General features: G+C 29.3%; 1 protein-coding gene across 3 annotated transcripts in view; it reads left to right on the forward strand.

Moving 5' to 3' along the window:
* LOC106680859 (Kv channel-interacting protein 2) overlaps window positions 1–20,200 on the forward strand; it is a 488,280-nt gene that overhangs the window by 347,995 nt on the left and 120,085 nt on the right. For all 3 annotated transcript variants that reach the window (XM_067047830.1, XM_067047833.1, XM_067047831.1), the window contains one exon: window positions 14,072–14,196. In XM_067047830.1, the coding sequence (XP_066903931.1) occupies window positions 14,072–14,196 (125 nt within the window). The remainder of the gene's footprint in view (window positions 1–14,071; window positions 14,197–20,200) is intronic.

Consider the following 20,200-nt stretch of genomic DNA (forward strand, 5'->3'; position numbering starts at 1 on the left):
CTAAAATAAAATAAAATAAGAATGAAAATAAATGAAAAAATACAAAAAAAAAGTACATAAAAATAAATGAAAGAATAAAATAAAAAAGTACATAATAATAAATAAAATCTATAAAATAAGAATGAAAATAAAGAAATTAATCAAAGAAATAAAAAAAGTACATAAAAATAAATAAAATCTAGAAAAAACAATTAAGTTTTAATGTATTTTATTTAAATTCTATGCATTTTAGTGCACCATTTTCGCGTCATCTAATAACGTTTTCTAGGGCCGAGTTGCACAGCATTGGTGATAATCTATCTCCTCGCCTCATACGTATTCTGACCAAGGCTTCAGGTACTCAATGCATCAGGACTTTCATTTAGGATCATCTTAACACAATTTGGTCTTACCAACTTCCCGGGATCCCACACCCTTTTTTTAATTTTAATTTAGTTTAACGTTTATAAAGAATAACAAATAAATTCATCTTATATTCCAAATATTAATAGTTTCCAATATTGTACACTAAAATTTGCAACAGTTAAGGGCTTCAGTGATAATAATATTTCATAAATAAAACAAAAAATTAATTAATTAAAAATGTTTTCTGTATTAATGCTTCCCCCAATATTTACCATCAGTAGACAAGACGTTTGTCGAAAATGTATATGTCACAGCGGTGACAGTTTGCTGAAGGTTGGACAGGACGAGGTCGGTTATAACGTCATCCGTCACAGTCACCAGAAGGCAAAGTAAATAAAAGCAATGTTCCTTCTCCATTGACAGCTAACGTCACTTCCAGCTGTTGTATCTTGCCAAAGGCTCTATCCTTTCTCATGATATACCTTCTCCGAGTCTCTATAGCCGATCGTATTGAAAAAATCCAAAAGCTATCATATGTGCATCCTCATAAATATCACATCCTTTCCACTTTGGTTATCATAAAAAAAAAATATTAAAGTAATGATATATAAGAAATAAACATGATCCTGAAATGTTCGTGACTGTTAACAAAGAATTAAGCAGCATTTTAAAGCACTATTAGAAGCAGATATCAAAAAGACAAGACTTTTTTTTATATGATGAACGACATTCATGAAACAAAAAGTTTTAATATTACTTTATGAGGAATTCCTATTTCCAATTATTAGTAAGAACAGTTTTAACACTATATTATTGTAATAATTTAACAATAACAATGTTATTTCCAACTATATAAAATGAGCTGAGGCAGTATGTTATCAAGGTAATGTATTTCTTCCATAACAGACTACATTAAATAATTGGCTTTATATATTTTTTTCCGACTCGCTTTATCATTTGCTTTTTCAATTTACCTGTGCTGAAAGTGAATAAGTTAAGTTAATGAGCCATAGATGAATAATGATCGGGTTTCTTACTTGTGGAGCATACCACTATCTTCCCCATTATCAGGAGGGCGAATGATATCGGACTGTTTCCAACTAACTTACTACACGGCCACGTAACTTTCTCTTCCGTGCGAAACTGGTGGTTGTGAACAACATCCAGTATTACTTAATGTTCTATTTTAGTATCTTCAACGATAGTTTCAGAAATACTGAGTTTATAAGTGGATTTCTACAGTCCTTAGTTCTTCACTGTTCGCTGACATGAATAGTGAATGATACTTCAACCTGAAAAGATATTCAAAATTGCCTTTCTTTTTTTTTTTTTTCCTAAGTCATTTTTAAGTAACTAATCTAAAGAGATAAAGTCGATATATATATATATATATATATATATATATATATATATATTCATCTGTACACTTTTTGGCAATTTTATTTTATTTTTTCCTGGTAACATCTATTCTAAGTTTTGAGGGTACTGTTTATTTGCTAACCTTCTTTAAAGCACCTACTTCTGAAATTTACAATAAAAATGGTTACTTTTTTACGGTGTTCGTAACGTCTACTGCATAATCATTTCTTTTTTGGGCACTGTTACACTACTTCAATATTTTAGTTTCCTACACACAAATTCAGAAGACATGTAAAAATTAACTTTTCGCTCAGGTTGTCATACCATTAAAGTATATCTTTTTATGACTAAGGCTAAAAACAATTAATAAAAATTAAACTTAATCAGAAATGCACTTTTTCATTTATCGTGTCTCTGTTGTCCGAAAAAAAGAAAAAAAATACAAGTGCACTATGGCAGTTTCAAAGTATATGCAATTTTATTTAATGGGAGATTACGAAAATTTCAGAATGAATACACATATTATTGAATTAATTATATTATATCATCTGAACAGTACGAGATAGCAAAATTAAACAGTCTAGGAAATCTGGACAAAATTATGCATTAAGTCAAGTTGAATGTACAAAATACAAACTGAAATTAATTAAATCTGAGATATAACCCCTGTACTTACTACGATAGCTCTGTATGGATTTAGAACATGAGAAAGATCACCCTTGGAGAATTAACAATAGCCAATGAAAAGTTGGGAGAAACATATTTCCTCTTTTCTGGAATTTCTGATGTAGGGGGAGAGTGGATAGAGGGCTCAGTTAGCACGGCAAAGTTTCACCTCTCCAAGATGGGGATTGATGTCGTTTCTATCTCCTTCCTACGTATTTCGGTTGGGGTTCTATATTAACTTCTCTAATTCAATCATCTGGCGAAACTCCTTTATTCTATGTCTTTGAAAGCTCTCCTCATCTTTCAAATATTGTGGGTTCCTTTTATTCACTTTCCCATTGTCTAATATTCCAGAATCTTAAGGCTTCCAAATGAATATTCCAAATCTATCGTGAATATCCCAATTATTACTTATTTTTCATATTTACAAACATCATTTAGGATATCCATTAGGAGTTCAATCCTGTGTTATACTCACTACCGCACTTAAGCATAGTCTGGAGGATGAGGCCTAATAAATAACAGTTGGCTTTTTGATTTTAAGTTCTGTTATCCTTAATGCTCCTTACTTTATCACATATCAAGTCATCCATCATGACCTGAATGTCACATATGTTGCCGATTTGGCCAAAATCAGATACGCCTTCCATTCCTTCCATGGAAAACTTCCCAACTACCCAAATCCACTTGTTACTTGGCTTCTCCTTCATTACCTAATAATCCCCTTAGGCATCTGAAGATGGCCTCGGGATCTTCTCCTCTAGAAATGTTATTGGAGTTCTATCAAGGGGTAGCTTCTCCACATGTTTGTATCATGTCACTATGTCACCTACAGCAAATTTACTTGTTGTATATATGTTATACAGTTGTAAATAACAATAAATAAATGATTTAAAAAAAAGTTCTGTTACGGTTCCATTTACTTTCTTTCTTCCACTAATTCCGGGATGACTGGGAGCCAAAAAAAAATGTTATTTTCCTAGAAGAATTTTCATTCTGTTTAATAGTGTTATAAATTTCTCAAACAAGAGCGTTATCTAGGAAAATTCGGAGGGACATTCAAGGAGTCAGAGCAAACTATTGTTGAATGATCTGTTCATGAATGAGTTACTTTGACTGCCATTGAAATCGTTGTCAGTTGAGCTGTAAAGACATAAGAGACAACATCTTGTATTTCAGCAACCTAAGTTGATTCAAGATTTCACTCGTCAATCATTTTTCAACATTTGGAGATTTATTGTTATTATATAGGCATCAAAATGTTAATAACACGTCTTATTAGCAATATTCCAGTCCTATCGTTTATTTATCTGGAAAGTTTAAAAAATTTGCTCATTTATATAATATAGGAAATTGATTACGAATCACAAATTTGTGACCTTTAGTTTTGCCCATTTTCTTTTTATTGCAAAAAATAGATGTTACAAATTTTAGTACTTCGTTCATGCATTTTTTATTAAATTCAATTTTTTTCCCCATAAACAGTTACCGAACTTCATGAGAAGTAACAAAAGAAAATGATTAAGGGGGTTTGAACGTGTCTCTCATCACTCAAGCGGTCGTTTCGTGTCCGCAGTCACCGAAATCACTCTGACTCTCTTTAAATGTTCTACGCTCTCTAATCTTCTATATCTTACAAAGTTTTTATTACTATTGCTTTTGCTACAACTATGGAATGTTACGGAAGTGAAACCTAATGGTTTAATCACAAATCCCTCGCTAAACAATTAGTACTCTAATATAAATTACGTTGGTAGCTTGATTATTTTTAATTTCTTCTATATGTTCTATTGATTTCTAGAGATAAAAAACTAATGGTTTACCTGTTATTTTTTAATCAGTATTTACTAATTAATAAAGCTGGAAATTTTTATTTATTATTATTTTAATTTATTTTAATTTCTTCAATCATAATTTTTATTTGAATAACTATTTTTGTGTTATAACGACCATTTAATAATGTTAAGAAAGACGTAGGTCATTTTGTATATCTAAATAAATTCTTTGACTAGTTTACCCATACGATAATTCTCAAATGTTTCCTTCTTCTCTTTAATTGATTCAAATTATAATTCGCATAAAGAATACAATATTATCAAGAAACTCTACTTATATTATAAAAAGTGCATACATCATAACTACTACGTTAAGATAACAGTTTACTTAATACGTAATTACGTTGCCGCACTAAAAATATCAGTTCAGTTTTACAGTTAAAATTCAGTTATTCCTAAACTTATATTAATCCTGAATTTTACTCGCTGAAACCTCGTAGCTAGGCCGTACACGAACACATATTTTAGGCAGACTACGAATATTTAGTGGTAACCCACGGTCTTTAACAATTTGACATATAAAATTTGCAAATTTGTTGAGCCGTGCAAGGGGAGACTGCACATATTTTTTTCAATATTCTGAGCTAAAATTGTTCTCATGTTTTTTGGAATATTACTTTGTAATTTAGGCTGCAAAATCTATGAATTGGTCGAATCTTTTAACAATTACCTGATTAAACATCTATTTAAAATCGCATTATGTTTACTCCTTGTTAGTCTTTTATTGCTAATAATAACATATTGTTGTCACTAATATAAAATTTTTAATAATTAAAAAAAAAACATATTCTAAATAAGGAGCTATAAAATACGTTCCTGAAACCAGTTTATCTCTATCATTGATAATATATAGATTATAAACAAATCAATACTCTCCGACCTCCGTTACACAAAAAGATAACTAATTTATATACAATATGTTTTGTTTTTTTTAAACATACTACAACAACATAATAATATATTAAACTTATTCTACTATCTAATACTATTAAACAATATGAAATTACTAATTGATTTACTATATCTACGTAGTGTTTACATAATTTTTTAGTATCTGTCTTAAAATTAATAGTGTTACCTTTGTTTTTGTGACATGTATTGCTTCTGTTATTTTTCTATTTCTAATGTAATTTACTATGTCTAAAATTTTTTGATTTTTAAAAATTCAAATCTGTTTTATAGTGCTGTGTTGTGCCAGTGCTGTTGTCTTGATATTTTTACAATTACTCTGTTGGTCAACTCAAATTTTATTTATTTATTTAAAGTAATTTACAACTGTACAAAATAATAAATACAATAAGTAAATATGTGGAATGTTTCATTTACACTTGAAAATCTTGGGAAGAAACCACCCATTGGTGGTACATCAAGCATTAATTTAAATTAGAAGGTTATTAATTGAATTAGTGTGTCCCAGGTGTGTAGAGCAACTACCCATTGGTAGCACTCTAATGACATTTTACGTTAGCAGGTCTCGTGGCCATCTTCTTTTCAGACGCATCGGAGGATTATCAGGGATTGTTAAGGATGAGAGATTAAGAACTAATGGGTTGCTCAACTCTAGTTTTTAACTTTATAGAAGTTTCTCCAATATACATACCTTCACAATTCTGGCAATTAATTTTGTAAACTGCATTTTTTTTATATCAATTTTATCTTTCATATTGTTAAGATTACCTACTTTATTGTCGTCGTGTAAACCCAATTTCAGATTATAATGGTCATATTCCACAAATTTCCTTTTAATTTTATCCGTTAAACCTGATATATAATTCAATGTAAAATATTGATTATTAGGAATTCTATTAATTTTCTTTTCCATTTTATTCTGTGTAATATCCTCATCTGATATTTTATTATTTATATTTTTATTTTTATAAAAGTCTGTAATCCTCCTTTGATTAGGTTTTTTGTAATATTGCTAATGTACTTGCTAGTTATTTTAGTGTTGTTATATTTATTATTATTCTTAGTGGTTTTCTATATACTACTAAAGAAATTGTTTGCTTTGGGGTTGTTTTTAAGTCTCTTATACCACAATTTATTAATTATATTTTTAGGATAAAAGTTTTCAATTAAAATTTTGTAAATTTGTCTTTTTATATATTTTAATAAATCGATATCTGTTAAAACTATTATTAGTTTTTTTTTTTTGCTCAAGTCCTCTATTGAGGACCTATACAGCCCCAGAGTGGCAATGTCAAGGCTTATTTCTCGGGGCCACCACGAAATAAATATTGACTAGCCCAGGTGGGATTCGAACCCACAACCTTCTGAGCCAAGCTCTTTAGAACCCTCGCCCCAGCCCGCTCAGATATCAGGTCCTCCGTTAAAACTATTGCTTTTTTAATCACGTTGCTGGTCATTTATTTTTTTTTATATTTAGTTTTTTCATTTCCTTTTTTTTTATTGCCTTACAAAATAAATAGACTTATTAAATGTTTCGTTTATTATGAGACCTACCTTGACATAATAGTAAAATGTATTTTATATTTGAGCAGCTAACAATAGTGGACAGGGGTACCTGACCCTCACAGTTAGGAAGAGTTGGGAGTGAGCTTGGTAATTGTTTGAGGGGGTCTACCTCGCAATTAGAGAGCACAAAGGACGGAATACCTTACTTGTTAGCAGTACAGTTTATCCAGGTTCAATTGCACGGCTCTTCTCTCTAAACATTGGGAGAGCTATCAGTTTCTGTTAGTTCCTAACTTCTGCTTTAATCTTAATTAGATAATTGAATTGTTGAAAATTTTCAGAGGTGGGTGTAGAGAATTAGGCAGTTAATTAAATTAGCTTTATCTAGTTATTCTGCATATTATCATTAAACTTGATAACTTTGTCCGACCACATTGAACTTTTCGTTACCATTTGAACAACGCATTTGGAGATAGTTTGGCTCTAACTGAAGGATAAACTATAACAAATTCTAATAGGATTAATCTTTAGTTCTAAACTAAACACTCCCAGTCCGTCTGCAAACTGAATTTCGAATCCCTGCGGAAGGAATTTATTTGAACATTTATAATAAGGGTTTTATGATCCTTTGCAAAAAGAAAACTGTAATTAAGTTCTTTTGGATCTTGTGAGCTCTGCCCTACCCTATATAGATAGAGAGGGCTCAGGAATCCCCATGTCGATTGTGTAAATATTGTATATAAGAGTGTAAATATGACTAGAGATTATATTATTTTATTGATTTATTTTTTCATACACATAGTTTCATTATGTTCATTTTGTTTATCCTTCTGTTTGTATATATTTTAAGAGACATTTTTTTATTTATTTATTTTTTTCATTTATGTATTTATTTTTATTCTTATTTTACTTTATTTTTAGTATGAATATGATCATTCATCACTATTACCTATTGCCCACAACTGCGTGACAGATTGTAATTCTATAATTAAATAAAAAGTATTTAAAAAAAAATAAGTAACAAATAAAACCACTCAGACCACTGGTAAAAAAGTGAATGCAAAAAGCGAAAAGCATGTAAAAAACAGAACTGTATTAATTTCGATCAAATCTCATTCAAAAAAATATTTTTAAAAATTAAAAAAAATAACTCCCTAAATAGTCAAATCCCCTAGTTTCTAGCCTTTTATCCTCTTCCATTCCTGACAATCCTCCGAGCGCCTGAAAAGAAGATGGGCACGAGACTTGCTGACGTAAAATGTCATTAGAGCAATGGGTAGTTGCTCTACACGCCTGTAACACTCCATTTTAACTAAGATCAAATTTACAGAATGTATTATATAATATACAGTTGTTATATAAAGATTTCAATAAAGATATTGAAATAAATAAAAAATTACCATTAATTGATAATCATTCCATCAACAGTTAATATATCCACTACACTTAAATAAGGTTGCTGTTTTTTTCCTCTGTTAACTCCTGAGTTAAGCATTTATATTTTAAATAAAAAGTTAGCTAATCAGCACAAAATACCTTCATAATACTTTATTTATAACAAGTTTCCAAAATTGTAGGTATTGAATTTTGCTATAATACTCCTAAATTATTTGGCATTGCACTAAATTGAAATTATATTTTTTCATCATTTTTTTTTTTTTATTTTGAAATTAGACTTTACGGTGATTTCGTATACAGTTCTTCATCTGCATCACCCAATTAAATCAAATAACTGCCTAGCTTATTTCAGTTTTACCATGCTTCTCAATTAAATTATGACAGTTCTTTATTGTTAATAAAAATACATAAAAGTGAAAATATCAAATAAAATCTTTTATTTACTGTGAATAATATATTCCCCTATTTTTATACATTATCGGAGACTGGTAGTTTTATTAATAATAACTAAACTTACCCAAACAGCCTCAACCTTCTTTACTAAACCATATTACGTGTCGAACGTTTCGGTCGATCAACAATAGTGTTGTGATGTTATGACTTTAAAAAACAAAAACTGTGATGAATAGAATTTATTATTAAATGCTATAGTGACAAATACAGGTTTATTTTGGCTATGAATGTATAAATTGTCTTGAGCATAATTCATTTATGTTTCATAAATCAATGTGAAGTTGATTACTATTATTAAAATTATCCTTGATGATCAGCCAAAACGTCGCACATGTAATATGGTCTAAGAAAGAAGGTGGAGACTGTTTGGATAATTTTAGTTATTATTATTATATTCTCATTTAACTGTCCTTGTTTCACTGTTCCCGTTAATTAATCCTTTTGAAACCCAAAATCATTTAAAACACAATAAAATAAGCACAAAAAAATATCAAAGCACTTCATTTTCTCAGTTTGATTAGCTTTTTATTTTTATTTTTCTTATAAATAATGTAATGACAAACAAAATTAAATCTACATGAAACTTAGTAGTCTTAAGAGTATAAACTAAAAGACAATTATATATAATTGAATATAAAATTATTAGATACAATTTTTAATAAGTTAGAGAAGTAATTAAAAGCTTTTCTGTTTTAAATAAGGAACAATCTGCTGAAAAGAAATGTAGCTGTTAATGAATTTAAAGCAGCTGAAAAAAAACTTACGGACAATAATATTAATCTTTTATAAAATTATTTTTGTAAATAACAGTGTTATGAGGTAGGTATAATTATAGATTAACAACTTTTGAATGCGTTTAACTACATTTCCTTGTAACTGCTTTGAACATTGTAATTATTTAGCGTAAGTTATGTTTTTTTTTTGTAATTAGGATTTAAAATGTTGCATCTTATGTTTCCAAGAAAGTACTTAATTAAAAACAGATAGTAAAAAAGATTTAATTTATTTTTTGCATGTTTTACTTTGAAAGGAGCGAAGTAATACTTTTTCATTAAAATAAATTAAATATAAACAAACAGAACGAGGAAGCTTCTTATACCTTCTAGTCTCGGTTCAAAACATTTGTAAGATAATACAGATTAAAGAAATTTCTGAAAATTAATTTAGACAGAAAAATAGCACCGAAACTACAAAAAAAAATCGATTTACCATTCAAGACAATCAAAAGATACTAAAATCGCTTCTCTTCTATTTTTACAAGTCGTAAAAGTATATGCCAAGAGCTTGCCTGTGGTGTGTGAAATATCTAGTCTTTGACAGAGGGAAAAAAATTGACGATTGCTGAAGGACTGGATCCGGTGCTTGTCAGTTTGATTGATCATATAGTAATTTCTCATAGCAGGTAAAAATGAAACAAAGATACAATATTTATATTTTTGTAAAAAAATAAAAACTCTGTTTTCTCCCAATGATGGATTTCAGACTTACGCTATGATTCTCAACAGATTATAATATGCTTACTGAATAGAGGCCACATGGTTTTAAATATTTAAGCAAAGAAAAATATGAAAAAGAAAAACACGGTGCTATATTTTTTGTTCTGGAGCACCACTTCAGTTATGTTAATAATTATTAAATTCAAAAAAGGCTTTAATCAAGAGTATTAGAATCATTTTCAAAACTCTGTTTTTGTTTTGTTTTTTACCTTAACATTTGAAAAATACAGAAAATGCTCACAAATAAGGATTCTAATATTGAACCCAAATCCCATCAAATCACCTTTACCCTTCGTCGTAAACCTACTGACTGCCCTACAGTTTCATTTAATGATGTTACTCTTAACCCTGTCGAACAGATCCGCTACCTTGGACTACATTTGGACAAGCGATTGACGTGGAATCCTCACACCAGACTGAAAAGACAGGAAACAGCAGGTCGATTTCGACTATTACAGCACTTACTATACAAACGGTCTAAACTTCCAACACATTACAAAAGACTGATCTACATGACTGTAATAAGGCCAATCTGGACATGCGGAGTTGAGCTTTGGGACTCCACTAAACCTTCGAATTCCTCTCGTAATCAATCCTTACAATCCAAAATCCTTTGTAAAATCCTCAATGCTCCTTACTTTGTCACAAATAAAATCATACATAAAGACCTTATGTAAAGATCTACCAATGGGTAGTTTCTCTGCACACTTGTAACACTCCAATTTAACTTAGATCAGATTTACTAAATGTATTATAATGTACAGTAGTAAATAGCAATAAATAAATATTAAAAAAAAAATATTGAACCCAAACCCACGTCTTTTTTATTTATAGTTCATTTCATCGATATATGTTTAAGATCTGGAATCGTTTAATATCTGGAATATAATTTGACTGTGACCACAAAATATCAGAATTACAACCTATAGCAGAAATTTATCAACATTTTAAGATTTTACTAAAATACATTTTCATTATTTACGAATATATTCTGTAATCGTTGAAATAATCATTATAACGTAAATCCCAATTTGTTAAGAATACCGTATTAAAAAATAAAAATATTTGAATAGAATGTGGAAAACCACAACTCACACTCCAACAGCGTGCGTACATCGAACGCGCAAGAGGCTGTGTCAATGCGGACCTATTGGTCCAAAAACAAAAAGGTGGGCTCAGCGTTATCTAGGAGTGCCTTTTGTGTCCTCAACATCGATGGCCTCCCTACTGTCAGCGGGGACATCCCACCAATCAAATGTTTCCTTCTTCCATCCTATTTGACTGAAATTGGCATCTCTATCTCCTACCTACCCTGGTATCTCTACATCAATTATCTTTCATCGTAGACGTTTATTGAAGTATTCATCTAGTATTTGAAATTACTCGCAGATTTCGAGGATGTGGTACATAATTCTAATAGTTATTAATTATAAGCCGAATTTTAGGAGTAGGGACACTGCTTCTTATGATACGTAGCCCAGAACGGCCTAGAAACCACTCCAATGAACGAATGTGATTTAAACGGAATCAATGCATATAAATTTAAATGACTATTCACTAACTGTAGAACCACCACCACCACAGAAGTACAGCTTGTGGCCATTAATTAGATATTAACATAAAAATTGCCATAGTTTATGTTTTGGCAGAGTTGGGCAAAAAGTAATTGCAATTAGGAAATTACGATTATAATTAGCAATTTCAACTACTTGAAACACTGTAATTATAATAATGGTTCGAAATTACATGTTGTACGTTGAACTAAAGAAATTACAATTATATTTTACTTTAATTAGTAATTCAAATTACATTTTGCCCTAAATTATGTTTTTGTATTCAATTATTTATTCATAATTATAAGGAAAACAAAATTCTACTTATTGAGGTACATAAACTATGATATCAATTTTTCAGATTAAACTTTTTTTAATTTAAAAGTTAGCTTTTAAAATACTAAACGATATATTTTGAATTATTGACAGACATGTTCTATCCATGTTGTTCTTATCTCTTCGTTATTTATCTTATAATGGTATACAAAAACATCTCAAATTAAAGAAAGAATCATCTAAAATTTATGAAAGTCAATTTTTTTTGTAATTAAAGTAATTTTACTAAAAGATTGTCCACATTATATACTTTTACATAATCCTCATTGCGGCTCTGTTTTGGGGGAAAGTTAAACTTAAATATCGCTAAAAAATAAATAATAATATACAAAAATCTTAATAAATGGCGTATGTCTAGAAAAACTTTGTATGATTTTTCATAGGTGACTCCAGTTCTAACAAAACAAAAAATACATGGATGTACCTGGATAGGTAATACAAATATCCATCCTGGTATGAATATTACTGTGTACTTATTTATATTTATTTTCTGTTTAAATGACATAGATTCTGCTAAATTATTACTCAATTTAATTCAAAATCCAGTTGCTCAGAAGAGATCAGTTCCTTAAGCGTATTGTTATTTCTAACAGATGACTTGGCTTAAAACACTGGTAACGATATCAAGACATACATATATAAAACGTGCAAGAAGAGTTTCAGGTAGGATATAATCTCAAAGACCATAATTAACTTGAACAAAACGCGAGACAAATCACTGCCTCTTAAACAGTACTTAAAAAGAATTAAGTTATGAATAAAGAAACTATTCAGTTTTATGAAAAAAAAAATATATTTTTTTTTTAATAATTTATTTATTGATATTTACAACTGTATACACATATATACAACAAGTAAATTTGCTGTAGGTGACATAGTGACATGATAAAAACATGTGAAGAATCTACCCACTGATAGAACTCCAATAACATTTCTAGAGGAGAAGATCTCGAGGCCATCTTCTTTTCAGACGCCTAGGAGGATTATTAGGTAATGAAGGAGAAGCCAGGTTAGAAACAAGCAGATTTGGGTGGTTGAGAAGTTTATTATGGAAGGAACGGTATCTGGTTCTGGCCAAATCGGCAACATATGGAACATTGAGGTCCTGATGGATGACTTGATTTGTGACAAAGTAAGGAGCATTAAGGATTTTACGAAGGATTTTGGACTGTAAGGATTGGATTCTGGAGGAATTTGATGGTTTAGTGGAGCCCTAAAGCTCAACTCCGTATGTCCAGATAGGCCTTATAATAGTTGATATTTTTTATATCAAAATAATTCGGTCCAATGGTATTCCTCAAGGCAGTATCGATCCTATCCTGTATAGTCCATGCTGCTGACATCCTAACCAATCCCAACACTATCCTCACTAATTATGATGATAACAGATCTATGCTTGCAATTAAAAATAAATTTTTAATTGCATCCCAAACTCTCAAATTCCATTTAATCGAAGTTTAGTGTCGAGATTGGAGTATTAAAATAAATCCCATCAAATCACCTTTACCCTTCACTACCCTACAGTATCCTTTAATAATGGTTTTCTTACCCCTGTCGAACAGATCCGCTACCTTAGCGGTACCATCAAGACAAACGACTAACTTGTAATCCTCACACTAACTGAAAATACAAGAAACTGCAAATCGATTCCGACTATTACAGCACTTCCTAGACAAACGGTTTAAACTTCCAATCGATGGCCTATCTCGACAAAAGGAGTTGAGTTTTGGGACTTTACTAAACCTTCGAATACCTCTTGTATCCAATCCTTACAATCCTAAATCCTTCGTAAAATCCTCAAGGTTCTTTACTTTGTCACAAATAAAACCATCCATAAAGACCTCAATGTTCGATATGTAACAGAGCAATCCTAGGCCGAACAAATCCTTCCATTATGATCTCCCTAATAACCGAAACCCAATAGTTTCCAACCTTGCTTTTCCTGACAATTCTCCGAAGAGTTTTATCAATTATCAATCAACATATAATTACGAAACAATTAGGAAAATTAAAAATAATTGAATTTTTCATTGTTAATTCATTCTAACATTTTACCAGCAGGCTTTCTTCTACATATGTAAAAAGAAATATAGATATAATTGATTATTTTTTTTAAAACTATTAATAATAGCTATAACTATTTATAACATAATTAAAAACTACCACTATTATTTTAATAGCGGTTTAAGCTATTCTATTTTGTTTTCTGTTTCAGAGGAGGAGTTAGATCAATTCAACATCCATGTTTCCCGGTATAGGCCGGAGGAACTGACCAAACTTATCAAAACAACGAAATTCACAAGAAAAGAAATTCAACTTATCTACCGAGGCTTCAAGCAGGTGAGGTTTGAAACATTAAAATATTGAATACTCAATATATTTAATAAAATAAAGTACATTTTCAATAAAATCAAAACCATTTTAATTTTTCGATTGATTTAATTTATATATTAGATTTTTTTTCATATTCAATATTTGTTTAGGCCTATTACAAGTTCATAAGTATTTTTTTCTTATTTTCTTATTCTATATTTTAAAAATTATTACTAAGTAAGAACAACTTTGAAGTTAACAGCAAATAACTTGGATCCGAAACCAAGTATAAACACCCTGGTTAAAGTAATTCACGTAGTGTAGGAAGCTTTACCAAACTTCCAAACTTAGTTTGAATAGGTCCACGGGTTTTTAATGGGTTTTCACATAGGTGTAACGTGGGTTATACGTGTGCAGCAGGATCAAGTTTATTTTGGATCTTAAAAAAAGATTAAAGTATCTATCACCAGGCTGGATGAAATTTTTAGTAAAAACAAAATTTAGATTCCTCCAAGGCGTTTTTTAAAGCTCAAATAACAGACCCATTTTGATTATAAATATTTCCTTATAAAAACTATACTTCATTCTGCTAATAAACACTATTATTACAAATAATGTGGAAATAATACTTTTTTCGATTATATAATTATAAAGGTTTTCTTGAGTTATACCATTTTTTGTGTAAACAATCTATAAGGGTAATTTAGTCAGTAATTTTTATATTGTTTGAATTTATTAGATAAAAAAGCTACTATTTCTAAATATTTTTCCTTTAGTTCGCTTTAGAAAACAATTTTTTGGATTAAACAAGATGTCAACGATATCATTTTCCAAATTTGAGATATAAAAGAATGCCATATCAGTGTTCTTGTGTGATAATATGATAGTTTGAGGTTAAGATGTAACAATAATAAAACAATAGCATGTTATACTTGTTTTTCTGTAAACTAAACGTTCTTGAGCTTATTTCATCGGGTAATGTTTGTTGATAAAATTACTTTCTAAAAATAATTTTATAACAGGTAAATAAATACATTTTTTTTTAATAAAATCGATTTAGAAGTCAATATCATATGGGGATAAACGAACTTACAAATATGTGACCTTGTTAAAGTATAAATTGAACTGCATTTACAAGTTCAACTCCCTGACAACCACTTCAGAATTGTTGTCACATCCAGATTATTGAACACATCCCCTATCTTATAGCTAAAGGAGAATGTAAGACCGGTTTATGGAAATAAGGCTATTGTTTACCAGGTTCCCATATCAAGGACTTGGGGCCCAGCTAAGTCCTCCCTGAGAAGTAACCCTGATAAAATGAACATTGTGGCACTATCTTAGCCTGGCCAAAGTTGATATCTATTCTTCGGTTAAGCCATACTCTGAGGCTTGTCCATTGTATACATCTCGTTTCGAAAGCCCTCTCAGCTAGCAGTGTTTTCTCAAAGTTTTTGATAAAACGATCTTTTTCTTCTAAAAAAAAAATTTAAATAAATACTACATCTCTTTTCTCAAGAATTATAAAAAAACAAAACGAATGAAATATGAACGAATCTAAACACTCCCATCTAACACCACATCATAGGTACAAGTAGTTGTTATACTTATATTTTTAGAGTACTTTTAAGAAACTTTTCTAAAATATATGTTTTTTTAATAACAATTAAAATTATTTTTATTTTTTAAATACATATACTACATTTTTCAATGTCATCAGAAAGGATTAGTTCTAGACCTTCATTAATCCTTCAAAAACTAAAATAGGAAATTATACAAAAAAATCATCAATAACGATTTTAACTTTATTTTATATTAAAAATGTTTTGAGTTTATTTTCTCTGTCTTTTTTTTCATCAAAATATAGATAAGTAATAAGTTGAAAAATAAATTGTATAAGGGTATATCCGGGAGCAATGTAGTAATTATTGTAGATACTAATATTTATATAAAAAAGCTTTAAAAAAAATTGAGAGGGGATGTCGATTACATAACCTCCTGTTGTAACCGTTGATCAAGAAACAGCACTTACATTTTTTTATTCATTTAAAAAATTACATCCAATATGGTTCGATCAGATGACATCTATCGATTGGTGTCAAAATAACAATGAAAATTAGACATAAATGAAATGTTATTATTACAATCTTGACTATTAGGGCGTTAGAGGCATTACGATTTTAAAGGGAGTAAGTAGTATGTAATAAGTACAATATGAATTGATCTCAATTGATACAACTAATAATTCAATTAACAACTACTAAAGTGTAAATAAAAGTTAAAAAATAATTATTAAACAAATTAAATTAAAAATAATAATAATAAAAATAACTGAAAAGACTTTGAAGTGAATAATAATACTGCAAATTTACAAGTAATAAATTAATACAATAATGAGAATAAAACTAGATGATACACAACAGGAGAAAAATAATGATCCAGTTATATCTAAATAAATAATATCTATTATTAAGCACATACACAGCTAATTCTAATCGTTGTATAATAAATAATTATGTGGAGTTAAGAAAAAATACTGAGAGAAATGGTCATTTGCTGAATCAATATTAATTATTGGAAATCATAGAAGTAAGAAAGTACCTAGTCAAATATTTCTATTTTAGTTTTCTTTGTGGTTAATTAATTTATTATTTCTTCTGTTAAGTGAATCAGCAGATATGGTACCGCATAGTTTTAGGTACATTTACCGAATTTATTTTTATAGAGTGGTTCGATAAATTTATTTTATTTCTAACATTTTTTAGATATATTATTCCTTTTCTAAAAAATTATTATCCATAAATTTTAAGATGATTATTTAAAAATAACAGTTTAGGTGGCAAAGTACCAACGATTTTAAGATTTTCTGCTTTATTATTGCGGTGCGTTATTGTTCTTAATGTTCGATTCTGTAGATTTGCAAGTTTTGATAAATGACAATCAGCTCTGGCACCATAATATTCGATCCCAAATCTCAACATCGATTTAAATAATGCTTTATACAATAACATTAAAGCTTCTGTGTTAAGAACGAATTGGAGGTAATAAATAAATTTTATATGAGCATACTCTTAATCTCTTTGAAATATTTACTGTGTGTGGTTCCCAAGAAAAACCATTATTCACAGTAACACCTAGATATTTTTATTTTTATACAACATTTAATGTTTTACAGGAACATACTATTAATGTTAGTGGGACAGTCCTGATTTAATTTCAGGCTCATCTACAGAAGATATATGGGGTGAACTTACCAACTACTGAACCCAAAACCCTTCATAGATGGAAGAAAACTAATTTACATTTTTTTTGGAATTATATGTTTTCTTACTTTACAATTTTTGTTTTAAGTGGGTACCGAGATTAGTATTTTAAGAGGTGAAAAGGGAATTTTGTGCAACCTTAAATATCCAGTACTTATCTTCTTCAAAGATTCGTAATAATTCCGATGGGCAAAAATATTTCAATGTGCAATAATGTTCACTCAGTTATAATTATAATTCGGCATGCAATAAATGAAAAAAAAGGTAAATAAAAATATCAAAATTGTTTATATATGTTTCTAATATAATGTTAATTTTTGTTTTTATTAAGCCGTTTATTTTTTTTGCAATTAATGTTTAAAAATTGAACTTATTTTTAACAAGGATATACCTCTTTATTTCTCTATATCTTATTTAGATTAACGTATTTTTTTTCTAAATGTTAATAAATTATAACCATTTATTTTTATTATTTTTCATTACAGTGAATATATGTGTTGTTGGAAATAAAATATTTTGCTCATTAATGTTTAAATCAAACCTGTTTATTTCATTTTTATTATGAAATTAAATGAGGCATTATATTGACCCGGCGCGACTAGATAAGGAATTAGAAGCAGTGGACTTCGGTAGACATTTACATCTATACCATCACACATTAAATATGATAGATTTAAATTCCAAGAAATATTAACTGGTTCCTATCAAAGTCTTGCAAAAGGTTCATACATTAAACTTGTCGATAGACTAATGATCATTGTATCAATTTATGTCCCACCAATATGTTATGTGACACTTATCGTATCGTTTGCGTTGGATATCATATAGTTGTATTCTGTGTTATTAATTTTATATTATAAATATTTATAATTTTAGTAGAAAGTAGGCTAAAAGTAAAGACAATTTTGTCAAATCATAAAATTCTGTTTTGTCTATATTTTGTCTCCCATCAGGCCGTGAAACGAGCACCTGTTTTAATGTTTTGCCCCTTTCCTCTCATGCATTATCGCGAACCTGCTCATTTATTGTTTTTTATACAAGTTTGTTGTCATTTATACAAGTTGCTTTGATTTTCCTTGATAATTCAATTAGTTATTTTTATTATTATTGTACTTAACATATTACTTTATTTCTTCTGGTGCTGTAAATATATAATTTTACTTATTATTCTCATTATCATTATTTTATACAGCTTGTTATATTTCTTAAGTATGCATTTATTGATATATACAAGTACGTTGATAAACTCCAGTAAGGAACTATGCCTCGTAATAAATACGAATAAAATAGAATATAAATACATTTGAGCTCGTAAATAGGTTCAAGTATTTGGGTTCTACAATAGCTATAAAAAAATGAAATTCATAAAGAAATGAAAGTGAAAAAGCGGGAAATGCTTGTTATTTTTCAATTTTGAAATTGCTTACCTCGCGCCTTCAATCGAAAAACTTAAAAGTTAGAATTTACTAAAGAATTATCCTTTTCGCGGTTCTTTATGGAATCGAAACGTGGTCTCTTACACTAAGGGAAGAACAGCGCCTTAAGGGTTTTGAAAATAAAGTATTACGTAAAATATTCGGACCAAAAAAGCATAAATTAACTGGTGAATTTAAAAGGCTACACAATGCTGAATTAAAACAACTACAGTAAATATAATTCAGGTTATAGTATTGCGGTGTATAAGATGGGTGTGTATGGTTGTAGGACTTAGTATGGAGCGGATCTCTGGTTAAAACGTCCGAAAGTTAAACCGAAACGTAGATGGGAAGATTGCGTTAAAACTGATTTAGTCACTGAAAAAATGTCTAGAGAACTATTGGTGTTATCGGCATGGAACCTTCGGGTTCACTAAGCCTATATTATTATATTATTACTATATTATTATTATCACCATATTTATGACATGTAGGGATATTTACCTATTGCACTGGAGTGTGGCAGTTTGTATTATTCAAAAAAATAAAGATCGAAAAGAATTTGGTCTTATACTTCGATTTTTCCTAAATTAATTATAAACGAAAACCGAAAGGAGATGTAAAAACAAGACCAAAGATAATATGAAAATAAAAGAGAAGAGAAAATAAAATAATTTGCATTAATGTTTATTAGACGAAAAAGATTGCTTCAGCAAAATGGACATTCTAGTAAAAAATAAATATAAATAGTATAATAAATTAAATTATTGAAATGTTTTACTATCCCTTTTACATTTAAAGATTCATTTTCTCACTGGTTTAATTCAGTTTCAGAGATTTAAATGGAATAGAATTCATGATCATTAAAAGCAAGAGACTCGGAGTACGCTCCCATGAATAATTGTAATTATGTAAGTTATTACGACAATCAACTGACAGTTATTATAAAATATAGCCCTCCACAAAAAAAAAAAACCTGACCTTTAAAAGGAGCTTGATAAAGCCCTAAGGGCCACCAGTCCGGGCTTAATTACACTGTTCCACCTGTTACGCTTATTAACTGGAAGGAAGTGTTATCAGTTGCAAGCTCATAGCAATTGCACGGCACGTACCCCATGTCTTCTGACCAAAGCCATGATCCCATGTAGGTGTAAATAGTTTGCGTTTAGACTTAATTACTTCCATTTCACCAGCTATTAAACAAACCGCAATTAACATCTGGAAATTCTCTAAGAACGTACAGTGAAGAAACAATCAGATTCGAGTCGTTTCTACGACAAAAATTTAATCTTATTATTAATTAATTAACAACAGTTATAATTATTTTCTCACCTGGTATATCACCATTATATA

This window comes from Halyomorpha halys, unplaced genomic scaffold (assembly GCF_000696795.3).
Source record: "Halyomorpha halys isolate HHAL.00 unplaced genomic scaffold, Hhal_1.1 Scaffold297.1, whole genome shotgun sequence".
Classification (NCBI taxonomy): Eukaryota; Metazoa; Arthropoda; class Insecta; order Hemiptera; family Pentatomidae; genus Halyomorpha; species Halyomorpha halys.